This window comes from Nicotiana sylvestris, chromosome 7 (genome assembly GCF_000393655.2).
Source record: "Nicotiana sylvestris chromosome 7, ASM39365v2, whole genome shotgun sequence".
Taxonomy (NCBI): Eukaryota; Viridiplantae; Streptophyta; class Magnoliopsida; order Solanales; family Solanaceae; genus Nicotiana; species Nicotiana sylvestris.
Window position 1 is genome coordinate 159082684 of NC_091063.1, and position 18813 is coordinate 159101496.

The following is an 18813-nucleotide window of genomic DNA, read 5'->3' on the forward strand; positions in this document are numbered from 1 at the left end:
GCATTTGCATAAAGGATTTAATTTTACATTAGGTGGTAAATTAGTTATTTTATAAAAATGAAAAAAACTCAATCACAAAAATAGTATATTTTGCACATTTTTAACTTTAGCTTTTGATTTTGGTATTTTTCCTATAAGTTTAGTTTTTAATTAATTGTGATAATTATTATCTAGGTTTAATTAGTGTTTTGATAGGTTAATTCGGTTTTAGGATTTAACTTTGATTTTTAGTTTAATTTCGAAAAAAAGAGAGAAAAGGAATTAAAATAGAAATAAGAATGGAAAAGAAAGAATTCAGTTCTGGGCCAAGCATTATAAGTTTCCCCCAGCCCAAGAGATTTCCCACCAGAACCCGTGTGAACCCAGCCCAAACACAATTCTTACCCAGTCCAGCCCCATCCCAACCCAAACGACCCCGTTTAGGTTAGTTATGATCTCAGCCGTCGAGGTTGTGAGATCAAACAGTTGAGAAGTGGGGATTCGTAGGTATATTATTGTCCAAACGCCTTCCCCCCCTTTTCATCTCATCTTTCTCGCCCTATCTTCAGAGAGCCGAACTCAAACCCTAGAGTCGCCTCTTTTTCCACCGCATCTGCCTGGCGGCGCCACCCCGAACCGCCCCCAATTTAACACCCTGAAACTCCCATGACCCCCTCTTTCCAAATCCCTAACCTATATCCCTCGAATCCCTCCCAAATCCGTCGAATCTTGAATCTAAGGATAGAGCTCGAAGCCCCAAGAAGTCAAAATGGTTCAATCTTTGATTCCGTGGCTTGCATGGCTACTTGCCCTTGTTTTTCTGAAGGTTGAAGGTTGATTAAACACGAAAGTGTTGTTGTTCACTTGTTTTTTACGAAGAACAACTAGGTAACATCACTTTTCGTTTAAATCAGTATCAATTAGGTTTCGAGCTTTGATTCGGTAAGTGCCTCCTCCTTGTATTTTATCTTCTTTCACTGTTTCATCTTCCTCCTCATCCCTTCTCTTTTGGTTTGGTCGAAGTTTGTTTGAGGTTTTTTCCGAGTTCAAATTGGTTCCATTTATTGTTCCGTTTTCCTCTTTGTCGTTGTGAAGCTTGATTATCTTATTTCTTTAGTCCGCCCTGTCTTGTTTGTCTGAGTCTTTGTAATAATAGCATAATTATGGTTTCATCATCAGTTTAATCACTTAGTCAATGAAATTAGGCCCATGATTTAATTAAGTTGTTGTCATGAAATTGTACTGGTTAGTTCATTCAATTTGCTTTTGGTTTCGGCTGTTTTTAAACAAATGTTTCCAGGCTTCTTTGTTTAAGGAAAGTTTCGGCCAGTTTCTCAAAATTGGAGTCATCGTTTGATTTTAATTGGACTCTGAGGAATCAGAAGCCCAAGAAGGAACTGAACCTAGGTTATTAACCCATATCAAATCAGGCCATTGGGTCAGCTTGACCTATGAGTTGCTGAGTGTAAATAACAGGGGTATGGGGGTAATTTTGGGTATTTTCTTAGGGGAATCTTTGTATAACTGATTAGTAAGCTTCTTAGAAGCTGACTTGGGGATTGTTTTGAAACTTTGAAAACTAAATAGGGATATCTAGGCAAAAATGAAAACATAAAAATGGTCTAATTGCAAATCTGATTTTCTTTAAGCTGCCCTACTTCCTTGCCTATAAAGGCATGGTTTTCTTGCCTTTCAAGGAGGGGATTGAAGAGAAAAATCAGAAAAAAATTGAAAACGACTGGAAATACTAAAATATCATTGTTTCATTAATTCTCTTCTGCATTTATTGGTTACAATTTAGTCTCTGAAGTAATTCTTGAATCATTTGGGGGTTAAAATGGATTGAACTTGGGTTTGTGGAAGTTTGATTTGAAGTTGTTGAGGTCACTGTTCAATTGAAATTGTTTTCTGGACTGTTGCACCTCATTCTTGGGTTCGAGTTTGGTTTTATTGGTTATTCCTGGTTGCTGGGTTTTGCTACTTTGCTGCTTAGCTACTGACCTCGTCTTGCTTTCTTTTATTTCATATTCCAAGTACATGTTTCTAGACTCACCTCACATGAGGCTTGATATTGAAGTGAAATGAAATCTGGAGTTCTAAATATGGCTTCTACATATTCAGTTCCTTTTAGTTCAGTTTCAGTCTTTTTGGAGTTAATTGATGCATTATATGTTCAACATGAGAACTCTTAGTCAGCTTGCATCTGTTTGGAGTTAGTAAAGCCCTTGTAGTTAAATGTTGCTTGCTTTTGAAATTCTTACTATTATAGCTGGTCTTAGACTGTTGAGAAATGGAACTTGATAAAAATATTGATCATTAGCTAAATTTTGTGATTAAGCAGTGTTAGTTAAGCGTATGGTGTTAGATCCCTTATGCCTTTGCAGACCATTTGAATATTGAGCGCTAATGATATGTCCAGGATTTCATGTTACTGTTTGATAGATTAAGCTGTATGATATGAGTATTAGTTGAATGTTTTATTTTGAAAATCAACTGCTGGTTTGAAGTTGTTTGGGAATGATGATTTAAGGCAAGGAAAATGAGATAAAGTGAAATATATGTTAGTATACGTGTGCTGAGTTTGGGGAATCATGTTAGTGTAGATTCGAATAATCTGCTTAAGAATTGTAATAACAGCTTGACAGATTCAATTGATAAGGGCCTGAACTTTATATATTTGGCTATTTCGAGAATGTTAATGGTTTGTTTGTTCACGATGTTGACTCAGTAGATTCGTTCTTCGTGATTCTGTAATGGTCATTTGGAGTCCAATTTCCTTACTCGAATTTAGTTGATGAGGCTCCATCTAGACTCGATGTCGAGCCAGTTCGTGAGAAAACTTGGGCTCTCCCCAGGCCCTAGTCTAAGGTCCTTTCACGAGCAGGGCCTTGTATATGCTAAGCTTATGCTCTTTTTAATCGAACCAGCTCTTAATTAATAGTTGCATTGACCCAAACCTCTTCATGTAATTAAAACACCTGCTGATCTCACTTGGGTTTATGACCATCAAAAGCAATTTGAGTCTTAATTTAAAATAGGCTCAAACATCTTAGGCCCGTTTAATTAAGTATTATTTTTATAATAAATCGAGGCGCGCCGTGCCGAACAAAAATGACAACTACATGGCCCTCGTTTAATTAATTTTGTTTATCTTTAGAAATCGAGGCGTGCCATTTAGCGAACTTTCATGGCCCTCGCAAAGTTGCAAATTCGTAATTGCTTTAGGCGCGTTAGTTTAATAATATTACTTTCCTAAATTCGGGTGCGCATTTATGTGACTCAAATCCAAATCACAACGATGTTAAAATATGTCAAAGATCACGGGTGCATTTATGTGACGTGGTTTGAGATGTATTTTAATGACGTTGCAATTTTCTCTAAAAAATGAATAAAAGCGGATAAAAAACTAAAATTTGCACATAGGTTCATAATTGTTTAAAATCAGATAATTAAGCCGAATATAACAGTTGAGCGACCGTGCTAGAACCACGGAACTCGGGAATGTCTAACACCTTCTCCCGGGTTAACAGAATTCCTTACTCGAATTTCTGGTTCGCGGACTGTTAAACAGAGTCAAGCTTTTCCTCGATTCGGGATTCAACTGGTGACTTAGGACACCATAAATCTCCCAAGTGGCGGCTCTGAACCTTTTAATAATAAATCCCGTTTTGATTATCCTTTAATTGGAAAAACTCCTTTATACCCTCCCGGGGTGTATGAAAAAGGAGGTGTGACAGTGATAATTGAAATGAAAATTCACATTAAGTGAACATGAATTAAGTGATAAGATGTTTATGTGGAAAAAAATACAACGCATTTATTAGTTTGATATTAACATTAGATACGAGTAATATTTTCAAAAGCATGTGTTTCGATCAGTGATAAGTGAACGGTTGCATAGGTCTAAAAAGATCAATTTAACTTTCACTTTTAACTCTCAGGGTACGTTTGTTTTGATGTATAAAAAGACATAATCAAGGTTATCCTGAGATTATAACCACGATAGATAATCCCATGATTGTGGTATAAAATTTATCATGGTTTTAGCTAATATTCTCAAGTCTCAACCAAACACATGATAGATTTAATCTCAAGTTTTATACCGGGATAATTCACTTAATCCCTCCAACCAAATGGCCCCTAATTGTTTTATTTATTTAATGATAAAAAATCAGAATAAAATCTAACTAATTAGAATCCCTATGTTTCGGATCATAATCTCTGGATTTGATTGAGCCTTTCAATTGGCCCTTAAGTTTCCTTATTTTTTCCTAGGCAAACAAGGTATATTCTTTTGTAAACTACGTTAATAAAGGTAAATGGTTATATTCTCATCATAATTTTTTTTTTAAAAAAGAATCTTAGCAAGGTAAAATCATTTCCAAATCTGAAATTTACACCTCTCATAAGTTCTGAATCTTCATATTATAAAGTTCTAAAGAATATAATATTAAAGATTTTTCTGGATTTTGATAATTAATATGGAGATTTTCTTAGCCCTTTTGAAATAAGAATGTGTGACAAACTTTGACCATCATCTCATTACCAAAAGAGACTTAAAAATGGCTGAAAAATGTCTCTTAATGACTTCTCTAGCAATTCTTGTTTGTCACCCAAGTTCTACTATTAGATGTTTCAAACCAAAGGGAAATTCCACTTCTCCTAAAAAAGAAAAGAATCCTTCTTCTCCTCCTCAAAAAACTAGTTCAAATCCACTTGAAAACAAAGGGATATCAAAATCAAGAAAGGTATTAGTTTTCAACTCTTGTACTAACCTTTGTGATTCTCCAAAATTGAACGTGCACAAACCACTTAAGCTTTTAGAAGAGATCGTTGAAGGGAAACCTTCAAAAACCATTGTGGAAGCTATTTTTCGTTCCGGATGGAAGCGTGGAGTGGGATATACAATTGAAAAAATCTTGAAAGTGAATCATAGTGAGAAGGTTTGTGAAAGTTTTGAAGAATGCAAGAAGATGGTAAATTCAAGATCCACGAGATCGTCTAGTAAAAGACAAGCAGAGAGAGTTTTCTACCATGGTGCAACGATTACTTGTTCGTTAGGTGTTCATAAGTGTCCAAGAATTTGTAGCAAGAAAAGTTGTGGTTTATGCAAAATCATAGGCCAAAATTATGGAAATGAGAAAACTAATTGGCCTGAATCATTATCTACTAGTAGTTGGAGTGCACATAGAAAAATTGTTAAGCAATTTGGAGATCATGGAGTTTCAAAGAATGCTATTATAGTTTCAAGAGTGATTGCATCCTGCAGAGGAGAAAACAAAGGAGAGTTGAATTCAATTAAAGTAAAGAGGAATCAGTTTGATGGTACTAAAGAGGTTAATATTTTGAATCCAAGGGCTATATTGCCTTGCTTTGTTATCATATATAGCTTATCTTAGTAGAACAAAAGTATGCCACAGTTTAAGCCAAAGTTTTTTCCAATGATTGTTCTTTTCGGGTCTACTTATACACTACTCTCCCCAAACCCTACTGGTAGGATTACACTGAATTTGTTCTTATTGTTGTCTTTGTTCTTTTCTTTCATAAGTTCTATGATTTTATACAACTCAGTGTGTCAATCTCTTGACACTAAACTTACTATTATAAAATTATGAGTTCACGAAGCAATATATTTATTCTTCTTTAATTTTAGTGGTTTTCCAATTTATATCTATCTTCGAACGTAAAAGAATGGGTTCAGTTGAATCTGGACTAGTTACTCATCTAAGGACGTTGAGAAGCCAAATCTTATTTAAAAAAAGAGAGGATATCATTATGCTTGTAATACATATCTTACAATTTATATTGCAAATCTAGAATTCATGCTCTTGACATTAAACTTCCTACTATTATAAAATTTTGAGCACGCAAAGTAATATTTACTCTTCTTTAAGTGGTTTTCCGATTTATATCTATAGTACGAATCTAAAAGAATAGCTTCAGTTGAACCCGGTCCCAGTTACACTTCTAAGGACGTCAAGAAGCCAAATCTTTTGAAAGAAAAGAGAGGATAGCACTATACAATAAGCTCTGAAGAAATTCAAATGATTGGGAGCTAGGAAGAGTGGCTGAATTTTTCGCTATCCTGGAACCCTGTACAAAAACCTTTTTCCAGTGGGATCTTAAGAGGTTTTCAACAATGTGCAAGATCGGGGGCGAATTTAAAATTTAAACTTTATGGATTCAATTTTTAAATGTTCTTAGTATTGAACTCATTATATTTTTAAACTTATGCGTTTCAGATCTACTATTTGTGGCAATTTTAGTAAATTTTTACACATACATTTATGTTCTACACCAAAACTATTGGATTCAGATAAATCCGACGAAGTAACTCTACATCCGTCCTTGTGCAAGATGTTACTTGTGCGGAGAAAGATTAGAAACCATTACTCATTTGTTTATACATTGCCAGATTAGTTCTTTGTGTGGATATTGAAAAGAAGGAATTCAAGATGCTTTGAAGACGAGGAAGACTCTCCACTAACAAGGGTCAAAATGAATTACGTACTTTTGACATTATCATTTTGGTGTAAAGAAAAATATGCAATTGATGCTGAAAGTGTGTTAGATTTTGTCGATGCCCTACAAGAATAGGAAAAGGATGCAACCTGTAGCTCATAGTTCATGGCTAATAATGTACATACTTCTGTTGCACTTTCTTAGTGGCATTTTACAACAAGAAGAAACCAGTGAAATTTCACAAGTGGGGTTCAGAAAAGATAGAGTCGGGGGCGAAGCCACACTATAGTTAGGGTGGTCAATTGACCACCCTTTATCGAAAAATTACACTGCGTATATTGGTAAAATAATAGGTTTTAAAGGTACATAACATATATTGAACATCCTTTGTCGGAATTTTTTTTACTTATTTCAAGTTTAAATACCCTTGAGGAAATTCCCGACTTTGCCACTGGGTAAAGTGTATACAGACCTTACCCCTACCTATAGAAAGACAAAGGGATTGCTTTCGGTAGAGCTCGGCTCAAGAAAGATAAAAGGAAGAAGCAACATCAAGCAAACCCCTTAGTGGCATTTTAATACAATTATTACCTACTACAAAGAACAACACAATTTAGCAAACTGTATTTTATAATCTCTTTCCTAACTCCAGCACCATTGACCACAGGAGAAATCTTGACCTAGGATTTCAATTAATAAAACAAAATGAGTACGATCATATATATATATATATATATATATATATATATATATATATATGATAGCTTTCTCTAATATCAGAACTTTGGTTTCAAAAAGTCAAATACTGAAAAAGGGCAGCCCGGTGCATTAAGTTCTCGCTATGCGCAGTGTCGGGGAAAAGGCCGGACTATAAGGGTCTATTGTACGCAACCTTACCTTACATACATTTCTGCAATATTCTGTTTTCACGGCTCGAACTCGTGACCTCCTGGTCACATGACAACAACTTTACCAGTTACGACAAGGCTACCCTTCCAAAAAGTTAAATACTACTGACCTTATTATAGGGAAATGACACCGAAAAATAACAATAATAATACTGCAATAATATTATTTGTGAGCAGATACACTAATTGGCTTGAGTCGTGATGGGCACTGTCCTAAGAAACTATTTCAGCAATGTGAAATGTTTCCCCAGGATTAAACAAGCCCATCTCCATTTGGGAGGATACAGGAATCAGCAAAATATTGAATTACAAACCCAACTATTTAAAAGAGGGAACAAACAAAGTAGACTACAAATGTTTTAAGGAGGAAAGAAAAGGAAGCTGAGAGGAACGAAAGAGGCATAGCAAAATGTGCTGATACTTGATGGCTATTTTGAAGGCTTATTTATAGGTAAAAAGAGAAGCCTAGAGTATGACAAGTGTACAACGCTTATCTTCAATTTCTCATGCAAGAATGCCACATGGAAGGACATTCAACCTTTATTAGTTTCACACCGTAGGGTCTGGGTATGGGATAATACTAGGTATATTGTTGTTGTTGAATTATACATTATCTATTATATTCTATTCTAAGGCAATTTAATTTGGAGTCTCATAGTACACTAAAGGGACATGCATATATGTTTCTGGTCAAATCCAGTCATAACTACAAGGAGTCTAGAGGCTAGTGGGGCGTGTCGAACCATACTTGAGTCATCCTGTCTGGTCAAATCCAGTCAAACTTGGTTAACCCCTTCGGGAAGACTACCAGTCTTCTTAAAGATGTAGTAACTCGGTTTATGTTCTGCCATAGGAGTTAATCCGCATCAACGTCGTACTCCATATTGCTTTTTCAGTCTTCTAAAAGATGTAGTTGTGAATGTAGCCACTCCCACCTGAAGCAATGCTAAGACATTTTCCATATGATAAATATCCGTCTTAACAATATCATGTAATCATGTTTCTTGAACTGAGTTTGTCTCCGAGCAATGTAACTTTCCAGCAGTCCACTTGCAGCATAAATACAGAAAGCTTTTTTGGTACAACTGCAGTTCAGATAAGCAATTGGATAAGAAAAGCAGTGGAAAACAAGTACTCCCTCCGTTTCAAAAAGATTGTCTTAGTTTGACTTGACACAAACTTTAATAAAGAAAGGAAGACTTTTGAGATATGTGGTCATAAATAAGGCATAGCATTTGTGTGGCAGTAAAACTTTCTTATTAAGGAAATATTGAAAGGTGTCAATCAGCTCGCCTTCCTTTTTGATCATTTTGATAGAGGGGGTGAAGAAAGTGGACAAAACTAATAAGAAAATAGTGCCAATCTTTTTGAGAAGGAGGGAGTATTAACAAGAACCGGACTTCTGCACTCTTGCACCACCCCCTTCTCCTCTTGGTATACATAGAAAAGGGAAACAAAAATAGTTTTTTCTTAGCTTGGTTAAAGAATTTCGAGCTCTTTGCATTTTGAGCTCCTCATGCATACATCATTATTTTATTTGCAACCTACCCTTGATTTGCCCCCTAATATATTAATCTTTCTACAAGTCATGTAACAACTCATTTGCAAAGGGACAAAATAGTAGTAATAATAGAATTTTGATCACATTTTTCGTTTTGAGGAATTTTTTTGATTACTACTTATGCTTTCCTGAGCCGAAGGTCTATTGGAAATAGCTTCTCTATCTCCACAAGGTAGGGGTAAGGTCTGCGTACACACTATCCTCCCCAGACCCCAGTGGGATTATACTGGGTATGTTGTTGTTGTTAACTTTTTTTATTACGTTTGTATTGATAAGGAATAGAATTTTGATTACATTAGTTAATTTTTGCCAAACACACCCAGTTCTTATGAGTGTCTCTAATATTGGCAGTTTTGTTTCCTCAGGAGCACTGGTGCAAGTATGATACTATAATATCTATCTATATATAAAAAGCTTTTCTACTTAAATGATTTTCAGATAAATAATCAATTTGTCTAATATGCTTTTTCCTGCGGCTTCTGGTGAGTTTTTATATAACTGCTCGTGAAAATTAGAGCAGCAGGACAGCATACTAATGTATGTATTTACAATTAAGTCTGTAGTCCGCAGTGCTTAATAATATACACTTATGATTGTAGAATCTGATAACTATAGTTTTGGTTTTGGCTCCTTTCTTTAACAAAACTGAACCTCTAATCAACTACTTTTCTATTCTCGTCTTTCTATTTTCAATTTTGTTTTCACAGTGAATTTCCAACAAAAAAGGTGGCACAAACAAACTCAAGAGAGGTGTATGCACTGAGAATTCACACTTTTTATGCCCAACAAGATGACATATATACCTCTAAATAGTAGAATCAAGTGTGTTTGGAAAAGATAAATTAAATGGAATTAAAATTATAGCATTCCTACTTTACCCCTTCATTGATGAGTGTTTTAATGATTTTGCAAGAAGATCAATACATTGGGGGGCAAATCTTAAAAGTTAAGAAGATATGGTGCAAACCAAAAATTTACATACATGTTAGGTTGTGCAAAAATGCAAAGAACTCAAGATTTTCATATACAATGTTGAAGTTGGCCTTGGAGGTGAGAGGAGGGGTAGAGGTAGGCCAAAAAAGTCTTTGGGAGAGGTGATCAGGCGGAACATGGCGCAACTTGAGCTAACCGAGGACATGACCCTAGATAGAAGGGTGTGGAGGTTGAAGATTAGGATAGAAGATTAGTAGGTAGTTGTGTGTTTCCTTTTCTCTTCTCTAGTTCGATAGTATTAGTGCTAGTACGGTACCCTGTTTTCCTTAGTTTGCTATATTCGCATGTCTTGTTCCGTTATTACTTGCCATCCGTAATTCCGTAGTTTGCTAGCAGTACTTCGTTCATATTCTCGTTTGCTGCATTTAGTTTTCTAATATATTATCCTGTTATTACTTGTTATCGGTACCTCTTTCATATTCTTTGTTGCTATCAGGGCTTCTTTCACCTTCTTTAGCCGAGGATCTATCGAAAACAGTCTCTCTGCCCTTCCAGGGTAGGGGTAAGGCTGCGTACATCCTACCCTCCCCAGACCCCACTTACGGGATTATACTGGGTTGTTGTTGTTGTTGTTGTTGTCGTCCTTATATTCCAGTACAGCCTACTTCTAAGACATTGCTAATTCATTCAAAACAATAACTGATGAAGTAAAGACCACTGCTCCATTTTGATTTTTAGTGGACACGCTCTTCAGGATGTGAAAATCCAAGTTTTGGAACTACGGACTTAGTCAGCGAGCCTCTGAAACTGTCTATAACATAATAAGAACCAGCTAATCTAAACACTATTTTGGAGAACATACATAATTTACCAACAAGGTGTATCAAGTAAAAGTTTCAGGTTGACAACTCACAGCTTAATGAGAAGTCAAAGAACTAAGTAGCTGAAATAAGGATAACGTTGGACAAGAGCATTTATCAAATGAGCCTAAGCTGAGGTAAGATTCCCAGAAAGAGAGTCAGGAAGGCTGGAAGGGTGACTATTCCTACAATATTTCTTTTAGAACAAGAGCAAATCCGCTAAGGCACCGATTTTCCTGTGGATTCAAAATTGACATACAATCTAGTAAAGCTAAAATGTGAATGGCACAAGTAGAGACGAAAACTTCCAGAACTTGAAAAAACTGCCACACTTGGTGCTTAATTCCTTGTTTATCAAGGCGAGTAGCCCCAGCAAAAATTACTCAACCAAGACAGCATAAGAAAATTAAAGAAAAGAGAAGACAGAAGCAGCAAATCATAATTTGTTTTATTCCGGTATTAGGGCTACTGAAAGTGGACTGCAAAAGACATATTTGCTACGTCATAAGTTCATATAGCTAGCTACCAAAAAAATGCAAAATTGAACAGGATATAAACCTTGGAATTTGTTGTCTTCTGTGATTATTCCAAATGTTTCTACGGTCTCACGAATCATGATACCATGTACACCACTTAAGCCAGCTATTTTGCACTGAACAACTGCAGGAAATAAGTGCCACAATGTTTCAGAAACGAAGTTGTTATATTCTCTGTGTGCATGTGCCAGTGTGCAAGAGTTAAACACAGTGAACCCAATTTCTCTATGACAGTAATATTCTTCAGGCTTTAGATAAAGATAACTGCTTATTGTAATTTAGCTCAAAAGAACGTTTAGGTCCTTGTAAAACATTAAGACAGGACAGATTCAGCGACTAATAACATAGCATTTCCTTAAAATAGTTTTGAAGGGTCTACCTAAAAGAGTTAAAAGGAGAGCGGGTTTATTATTTACCTAGAATTAGTGCACCATGTAAGTCTGCATTAAGAAGACATTGTGATAACTGATTTTTCCTGCAAGGCCAATACTGCAGGTCAGAGAGACATACAAGTCAATTGTTTAGCTGAATCATCAGAGAAAAAGGATTCTTTCTTGAAAAACAAAACCATAAACAAAAAGCCAACCCAATATTCTTCAGGAGTTTTGTTACATAGTCTTTCCACTTATCGTGCATTGGCTTGAAGATGTCATAGCTGTAGAACAAGCCACAAAAGAATTCTCAGAACAAGAGATGATCTGGGCAACACCAGAAAGTGAGTACATAACTTGCTGCTCAAATCAATGCAAATATGTGTGTGCGTGTATCCACATTAAATAAAAAAGGAAAAAAGAGCAGAAAGGGGGGGGGGGGAAGACACCCAACCTATAAAAGAACAAATGAAAACAGGGAACTTAACTAGTCAAAACAAGAACAACAAGGAATATGGCCAAGCCAACATTGGCTCTATATATCCATGAGGTATCATCAACTGTGAGGTCTATGAATATTTGGCTCCATCTGACCCCACAGACACAAGCCCCAGAAAGTCGAGCCCTTAAAAAGTATAATCTTTCCTGCTGAAGAAGTTGGAGAACTTTGTCCCTAGAATCCTAGATGAATAATATAGCTAACAATTCAAATAAGTAGACAGCTGAATTTGATCGTTTGGAAATTGGATTTTATGTAGCGGAACCACACGGGTGTAAGATATCCTTTTAAGCCTTTAACTTTCTACATAAGCAACATCTAATGCAAATAACACTAGGAGAAGTACTAGCAGCCTATTCATCTATTGTTCTCTTGAGGATAACCGTGCAGAAAATTACCACAGCAAATAGAGGACAGACATCACATGCAACATGAGATACAGTGCAGCAGCTAATCTCTTACTCAAGAGCCATCGCATGAAAAGGTCATCTTACTGCCTTTTTCATGTGATGGCTCTTAATTAAAAGATTACTTACCAATTTTTTTACAATATTAAAATAAGGAAATAATCACACCAACATTAAATCTATAAACCACCATGAGACTTCAGCATTCAACTTCCGACATAATTGAACTCATCTAGTTAAACAGAAGAAAAAAAACAAACTGCAGTGCACTGTAGCAAGTTCAAAAACTACACATAATTCCTCACTGAGAAGGGCAGAATGTTTTTAAAAGACAAGCTAAAACTTATTTATTTAAAAAAAAAAAAGGTGCAACTCACTTGTGGAACTCTTGAGGCAAATCAAATGATCCAAATTTCTTATGTTGCTTTATGGACATATGTCTTTTAGATCTCTTTGACTGTCTCTGCAAAGCCCGATTACGAGCTCCAGTAGCAATGCTACTTTTTTTAACAACATTATCAAGAAGAATCCAGTTATCAACTTTCACATTTTTTGACCCCTGCATATATTTCTGGGCTGAATCACCATGTTGGAGAAGATCATGCAAAATATCATTAACAGTACCAGTAATCTGTAAATAACGAAGGGGATGAGCAATAAAGAAGAAATTAATTAATAGTGCGCATTCTTGAAGCATTATTTTGTTCACGTGTATTCTTACCTCAGTAGTATTTTTCAGAAGATTCTCGTCTACTGAATGGGAGAGTTGAAGGTACGCTGGATTATTCAGTTCAACATCTATGTTGCAGGATGAATATCAGCATCCTAGATTAGTCTCATGTATACCTTTCTGTAGATAAAAATGTAAGAGAAGCATACAGAAGAAAGGGTTTTACCTTGAGAAGATGGATGGCCAGAAAAAGATAAATAGCCTACAAAATAAACCAGGAAAATGTTTGGATGAGATAAATTAAGAGGAATTCACTTTTTTAAAGAATGAAATCAAGAGGGAATCACATTAAGATGTTTAACTTACATTCCTGGAAAATGCCAACTGTTTACACTGTTTTTGGATGCCACAATTTAACTACGGATAAATCAAAGAGAATAAAAAGAAAGAAATCCACGGTTTAGCACTGAGCTGAACTTAGGTTTCTGAAACCTGCTATACAGACTACAGATTCACTCTGGAATTCATTGCATTGTCTTCATATATTTTCTTCAAAGCAAAAGTTTCCATGCCATCTCATTATCTAGTGGAGAGAGCAGCGGGGCAATGGTGTTGGCATTCGATGAATTTGGTAGGTCATTCATAATAATCAAGGAGAAGAACAGAAAACCAGATTAAGTGGCCTTGATGCTCAAAAGGCCAACAATTCTTTTTGAAAAGGAAATATTCATCGCTTTGTAAATGCTAACGTACCCCTTATGGGTGGTCTTGAAAGGCCAACACTTATGCTGGAAAAGTCATAGCTGGCATTCTCCCCACTTCTCTTGGTTCTAAGGGCAGGGACAAGATGCTTCAGAGCCCTAATGGTGATGTCACCATCAGAAATGATGGTGCAACCATCTTGGAGCAGATGGATGTTGAAAATCAGATTAAGAAGTTGATGGTTGAGCTGTCACGAAGTCGAGATTATTTGGTAATGGAACTACTGGAGTTGTCTTGTTGACATGGCTGGGCACTTCTAGAACAAGCGGAGAGGTTGTTACAACGTGGTAATCACCCTATTTGAATCACAGAAGGATATGAAATGTCTTCAAGGATATAAATTGAGCATTTGGAGCGAATTGAGCAGAATTTTGAATTTGGAGGGAATGAGCTTTGATTCAAACCTGCAGGACTACTTTTTCATCTAAGATTGTGAACAAATGCAAGCTGTTGCATGGCTAAAATTGCTGGCAAAGCAGTTCTAGCTGTTGCAGATTTAGAAAGGAAGGATGTTCGCCTGGACCTATTCAAAGTTGAGCAAAAGGTGGAAAGTTATAGGATAGAGAGCTAATTTATGGTATTGTAGTTGGCAAAGATACGAGTCATCCTCAGATGCCAAAGCAAATTGAGGATGCAAAAATTGCCATTTTGACTTGTCCTTTTGAGCCTCCAAAACCAAAGACCAAGCATAAGGTTGATGTTGATACTGTAAAAAAAAAATCAAATTTTAGGACAAGCAGAAGTACTTTGATGACATGGTTCAGAATTACAAGGATGCTGGTGCCACTTCAGTTATTTACCAGTGGGTTTTTTTTGATGAAGCAAACTACTTACTGATGCATATAAATCAACCTGCTGTTAGATGGGTAGGAGGTGTGGAGTTGGAGCAGATAGCAATTGCTCAGGTGGGAGAATTGTGCCAAGGTTTCAAGAGTTGACAACTAAAAAGACTTTACAGAACTAGTCTGGTTCTAGAGAAATCATTTGGTACAATAAAGGACAGAATGACATGCATTGAACATTGTGCAAATTTAAGGCTGTGACCTTATTTATCGGTGGTGGTAACAAAGGAGACATCGTGTAGTATCCATTATGCTTTGTGTGTGGCTAGAAATCTTATCCGCAATAATTCTATTGTATATGGGTGGTGGTTCAGCAGAGATCTCTTGCTCAATTGCTGTTGAAACAGCAGCTGATAAACACCCAGGAGTTGAGCAGTATACTATCAGGGCATTTGCAGATGCTTTGGATTCTATCCCAATGGAACTTGCTGAGAATAGTGGTCTCCAACACGTTGAAACTCTATATGCTGTTAAATCTCAGCAAATTAAGGAAAACAATCCTTGTTGTGGAATAGATTGCAATGATGTTGGCACAAATGACATGCGTGAACAACATGTCTTTAAGACAGATTGGGAAGCAACAGCAGATTTTGCTTGCAACTCGGGTTGTTAAGATGATTCTAAAGATTGATGATGTCATTAGTCCATCTGATTATTGATGTTAAGTACGCAAATACAAACTTTTGCTTCGCCTAACAGATGATGAACACAGTACCTTTGGCAATGCCACTCCAAGTAGTTTTGGTTTCTATGTCATGTGTTTTGAGTACAGTTTTGGTGGTTGACCAATTGTTGTGAGTTTCGGATTGAACATGTTGGTTCCGTTGATGATCAGTGCCTTGACACAATTTGCTCTATCAAAAGCTTATTAGCTATCTCTAAGGGATTTTACCCTTTTCCAAAAAAATCTAACAAAACCAAATTCCTCATTTTATTCAGCTGCCAAAGAAAACGAAAAACTACATGTATCTTCTGCACTTAAACATGTTTTCTGTTATAAGGTCACATAAAACAAATTTTCTTCTCCATTTATCATTTTCGGGCAGTAATACAGTGAATTATAATGCAATTACAATTAAGTTCTTTCGGAAAACCAGTTCCAATCACATATAATTCCAAAACACAGTTCCAATCAACGAGAAAGAATTAAACATAGTAATTGCAAGTGTGTTCTTTCTAAATAGTGGGACTTCGTGGTCAACATCGACAAGCTGTTCTAGTGATGGATTCCGCTACTGAATACAAAAAATGCAGGCTCCGGGGAAAATGTGGAAGCATGAGCACTAGGTTGGTCTTTAATAAATTGAAGAGAAAAAATGACTGACACTATGATTAGGAAGTGATATACTGTCACGAACTGTGGCAATTTGGTGACCAGATGAAGGCTATATTAGGATTTTAATCAAACTTAAATCTAATTTTGTCATTGTTACAGCCAAAACCGATTCCTAAAAACTCTCATTATTCGTCCTCTTTCTTCTCTTTCCCTCACTTTATCCGTCTATGTAAATATGAAAAAATCATTTAGTAATCAAGGTCTATGTTGGGCGGACTCTCCAAAATGTAGCCGCACCCGTGTCGGATCCTTCAAAAATGCACTACTTTTGAAGGATCCGACACGTATCCGGCCACATTTTCGGAAAGTCCGAGCAACATAGATCAAGGTTCATCCTTCCCAGAACCCACTTGTGGGATTACACTGGGTTGTTGTTGTTGTTGTAATCAAGGTTCATCCTATTAAACTTGGCATACCCAAACACAACATTGAACATGTAATATAAGTTCTTGTCCTAGGTATAGTTTGTCTCAACTTGCAACCAAAAGTGTCGCCAAGTGGTCAATATGGTGGGTGCAAAACCTTAGAGATCATGGTTCAAACCCCGGAAGAGGAAAAAAACACTAAGTGGACAGAGTTACCAAGTACCTGGTGGGAGGTAGCATGTACTCGGCGGAATAGTCAAGGTGTACGCGAGTTGATCTGATACACCAATGTTATGTATAAAAAGAAGTGTAGTTTGTCTCAACTTTCTGAGCTTCTTTCCACTTTGGATACATCTCAACTGTAAAGACATTAGATAAAACACCAAAGAACAGACTTTTCCTGCTCTGTTTTCCTTCCTCCAAGCTTTGGAACGTCAGTTGCGGGTTCCAGTAACTTTGGTTCGAATCTTGTATTTATCTTTAAAAAAATCATTGAATATGTACAATTTATTAATGAAGCATGGTGGAGTTTGGAGAACTATAGTCCACGCATCCAATTTTCAGCGTGACATCGGACATGATTCCTTAAATTTCAAAACAAACGTAAATAAACAACTTTAGAAGATAAAAACTATAAATCACAATATCTAAGACAACAACAACAACAACCCAGTGTGGTCCCACAAGTGGGGGTCTGGGGAGGGTAGGATGTACGCAGTCTTACCCCTACCCTGGAAGGGTAGAGAGACTGTTTCCGATAGACCCTCAGCTAAATAAGGTGATAGAAGCCCTGGTAGCAAGCAATAGCAAAACAATAATTAGAAAACTAGATCGGAGATAGCAACAGAAAATATGAAAGGGGTACTGATAACAAGTAGTAGCAAGATAACATATTTAGAAAACTAATTCCAAGGCAGTAAACGAGAATATGAACGAAGTACTGCTAGCAAACTACAGAATTACCAATGGTAAGTAACAACGAAACGAGACATGCGAATATAACAAACTAAGGAAAAAAGGGTATCGTACTAGCGCTAATACTATCAAGCTAGAGAAGACAAAGGGAGATGCACGAGTACCTACTAACTTTCTACCCTAATCTTCAACCTCCACACCTTTCTATCTAGAGTCATGTCCTCGGTTAGCTCAAGTAGTGTCACGTCCTGCCTGATCACCTCTCCCCTTCTTTGGCCTACCTCTACCCCTACTCTTGCCTCCTAAGGCCAGCCTCTCACAACTCATGACATGGGCATCTGCGCTTCTCCTCTTAACGTGCCTCATGCATCTCAACCTTGCCTCATGCATCTTTGACTCCACAGGGGCCACTCCCACCTTGTCTCAAATAACTTTCATTCCTATTTCTATCCAACCTAGTATGCCCACACATCTATCTCAATATCTAAGACAATCTTTGGAAAAAAAAAAGTCGTAGTCAAATCAAAAACCGTTAGAATCATCAAATGGCAATACTGCCTATTAAATTGGAACAGCGAACTACGACTATGGAGGATTTCCCCAGTAATTTGAAATTGAGGAATAGTTGATTGATAATTTTTTAAAACAAAAAGCAGTGAAACAAAGAGGAAAGGTAAAAAGATGAAACCTTTTTTGGATGATATAGAAGAGGAATTTGCCTTTGATTTGAAGGGCGAAGGCGAAGAATTGATGCCCTGGCGAGCAAGTCCACCGTTTTTCTCAACAGGAGTTGTTGTTGTTGTAGCAACTGAAATTTTCTTGTTCTTGTGCTGCTGTACCTCAAGCTCAGCTTTGGCTTGAGCAAATCTTCGCTCTAATGCCTCCATTGTTCGTTTCTTTTGTTCCTCAGCCATCGCCATGGTTGTGCTCTCTGCTCGAGCTTTCTATTGGTTACTTATAAAATATGACAAACTGAATTAGGAGAATGTTTGCGGTCAATTAACTTAAATGGGCCAAGGGATTAGCCCAACAAAATTCATGGGCCAATCATTGGGCTCTATAGAGAAAAGGTATGAATTAGATTCAGACCAGGACTTCAGTAAATACTGGAAATTTGTGAAAATAGCATGTACTAGCTAGTTTTGGGATTGGTAATCAAGAAACAACCGGCGTTTACAAAATCAGTAAAAATAATATTTATTTTATGCGAAAATAAAATCTGAACAAAAATACAATAGCTAAAACAAGGAAAGTTTCAACATAACATGCCTGATTATGAAGCTCATGCGTATAAACTTCGAACATATTATGTTGGAACGCCAACACATTATGTTAAAGTTGTACAATATCAGTCCCATTTAATATTGACCAAGTTTGCGGTATAGCTAGTTTTTTAGCTTTAAGTTG

The 18813-nt window shown here is 36.5% G+C and overlaps 2 protein-coding genes and 1 pseudogene across 2 annotated transcripts; 2 read left to right on the forward strand and 1 right to left on the reverse strand.

Annotated features, from left to right (window-relative positions):
* The first annotated feature begins 4541 nt into the window (after window positions 1–4541).
* On the forward strand, window positions 4542–5378 carry LOC104234958 (uncharacterized). Its single transcript, XM_009788614.2, has one exon. It carries the CDS (start codon window positions 4542–4544, stop codon window positions 5376–5378), a length of 837 nt encoding a protein of 278 aa, XP_009786916.1.
* Window positions 5379–8303: 2925 nt separating this feature from the next.
* LOC104234956 (ribonuclease MRP protein subunit POP4-like) lies at window positions 8304–18360 on the reverse strand. The gene is made up of 8 exons (XM_009788611.2): window positions 18095–18360; window positions 13413–13448; window positions 13238–13314; window positions 12894–13147; window positions 11826–11894; window positions 11656–11714; window positions 11262–11363; window positions 8304–8434 (listed from the first exon to the last, which is right to left on the reverse strand). The coding sequence occupies exons 1-8, from the start codon at window positions 18324–18326 to the stop codon at window positions 8337–8339; spliced, it is 927 nt and encodes a 308-aa protein (XP_009786913.1). The 5' UTR covers window positions 18327–18360; the 3' UTR covers window positions 8304–8336.
* On the forward strand, window positions 13793–15540 carry LOC104234955 (T-complex protein 1 subunit epsilon-like; annotated as a pseudogene).
* Window positions 18361–18813: the final 453 nt, after the last annotated feature.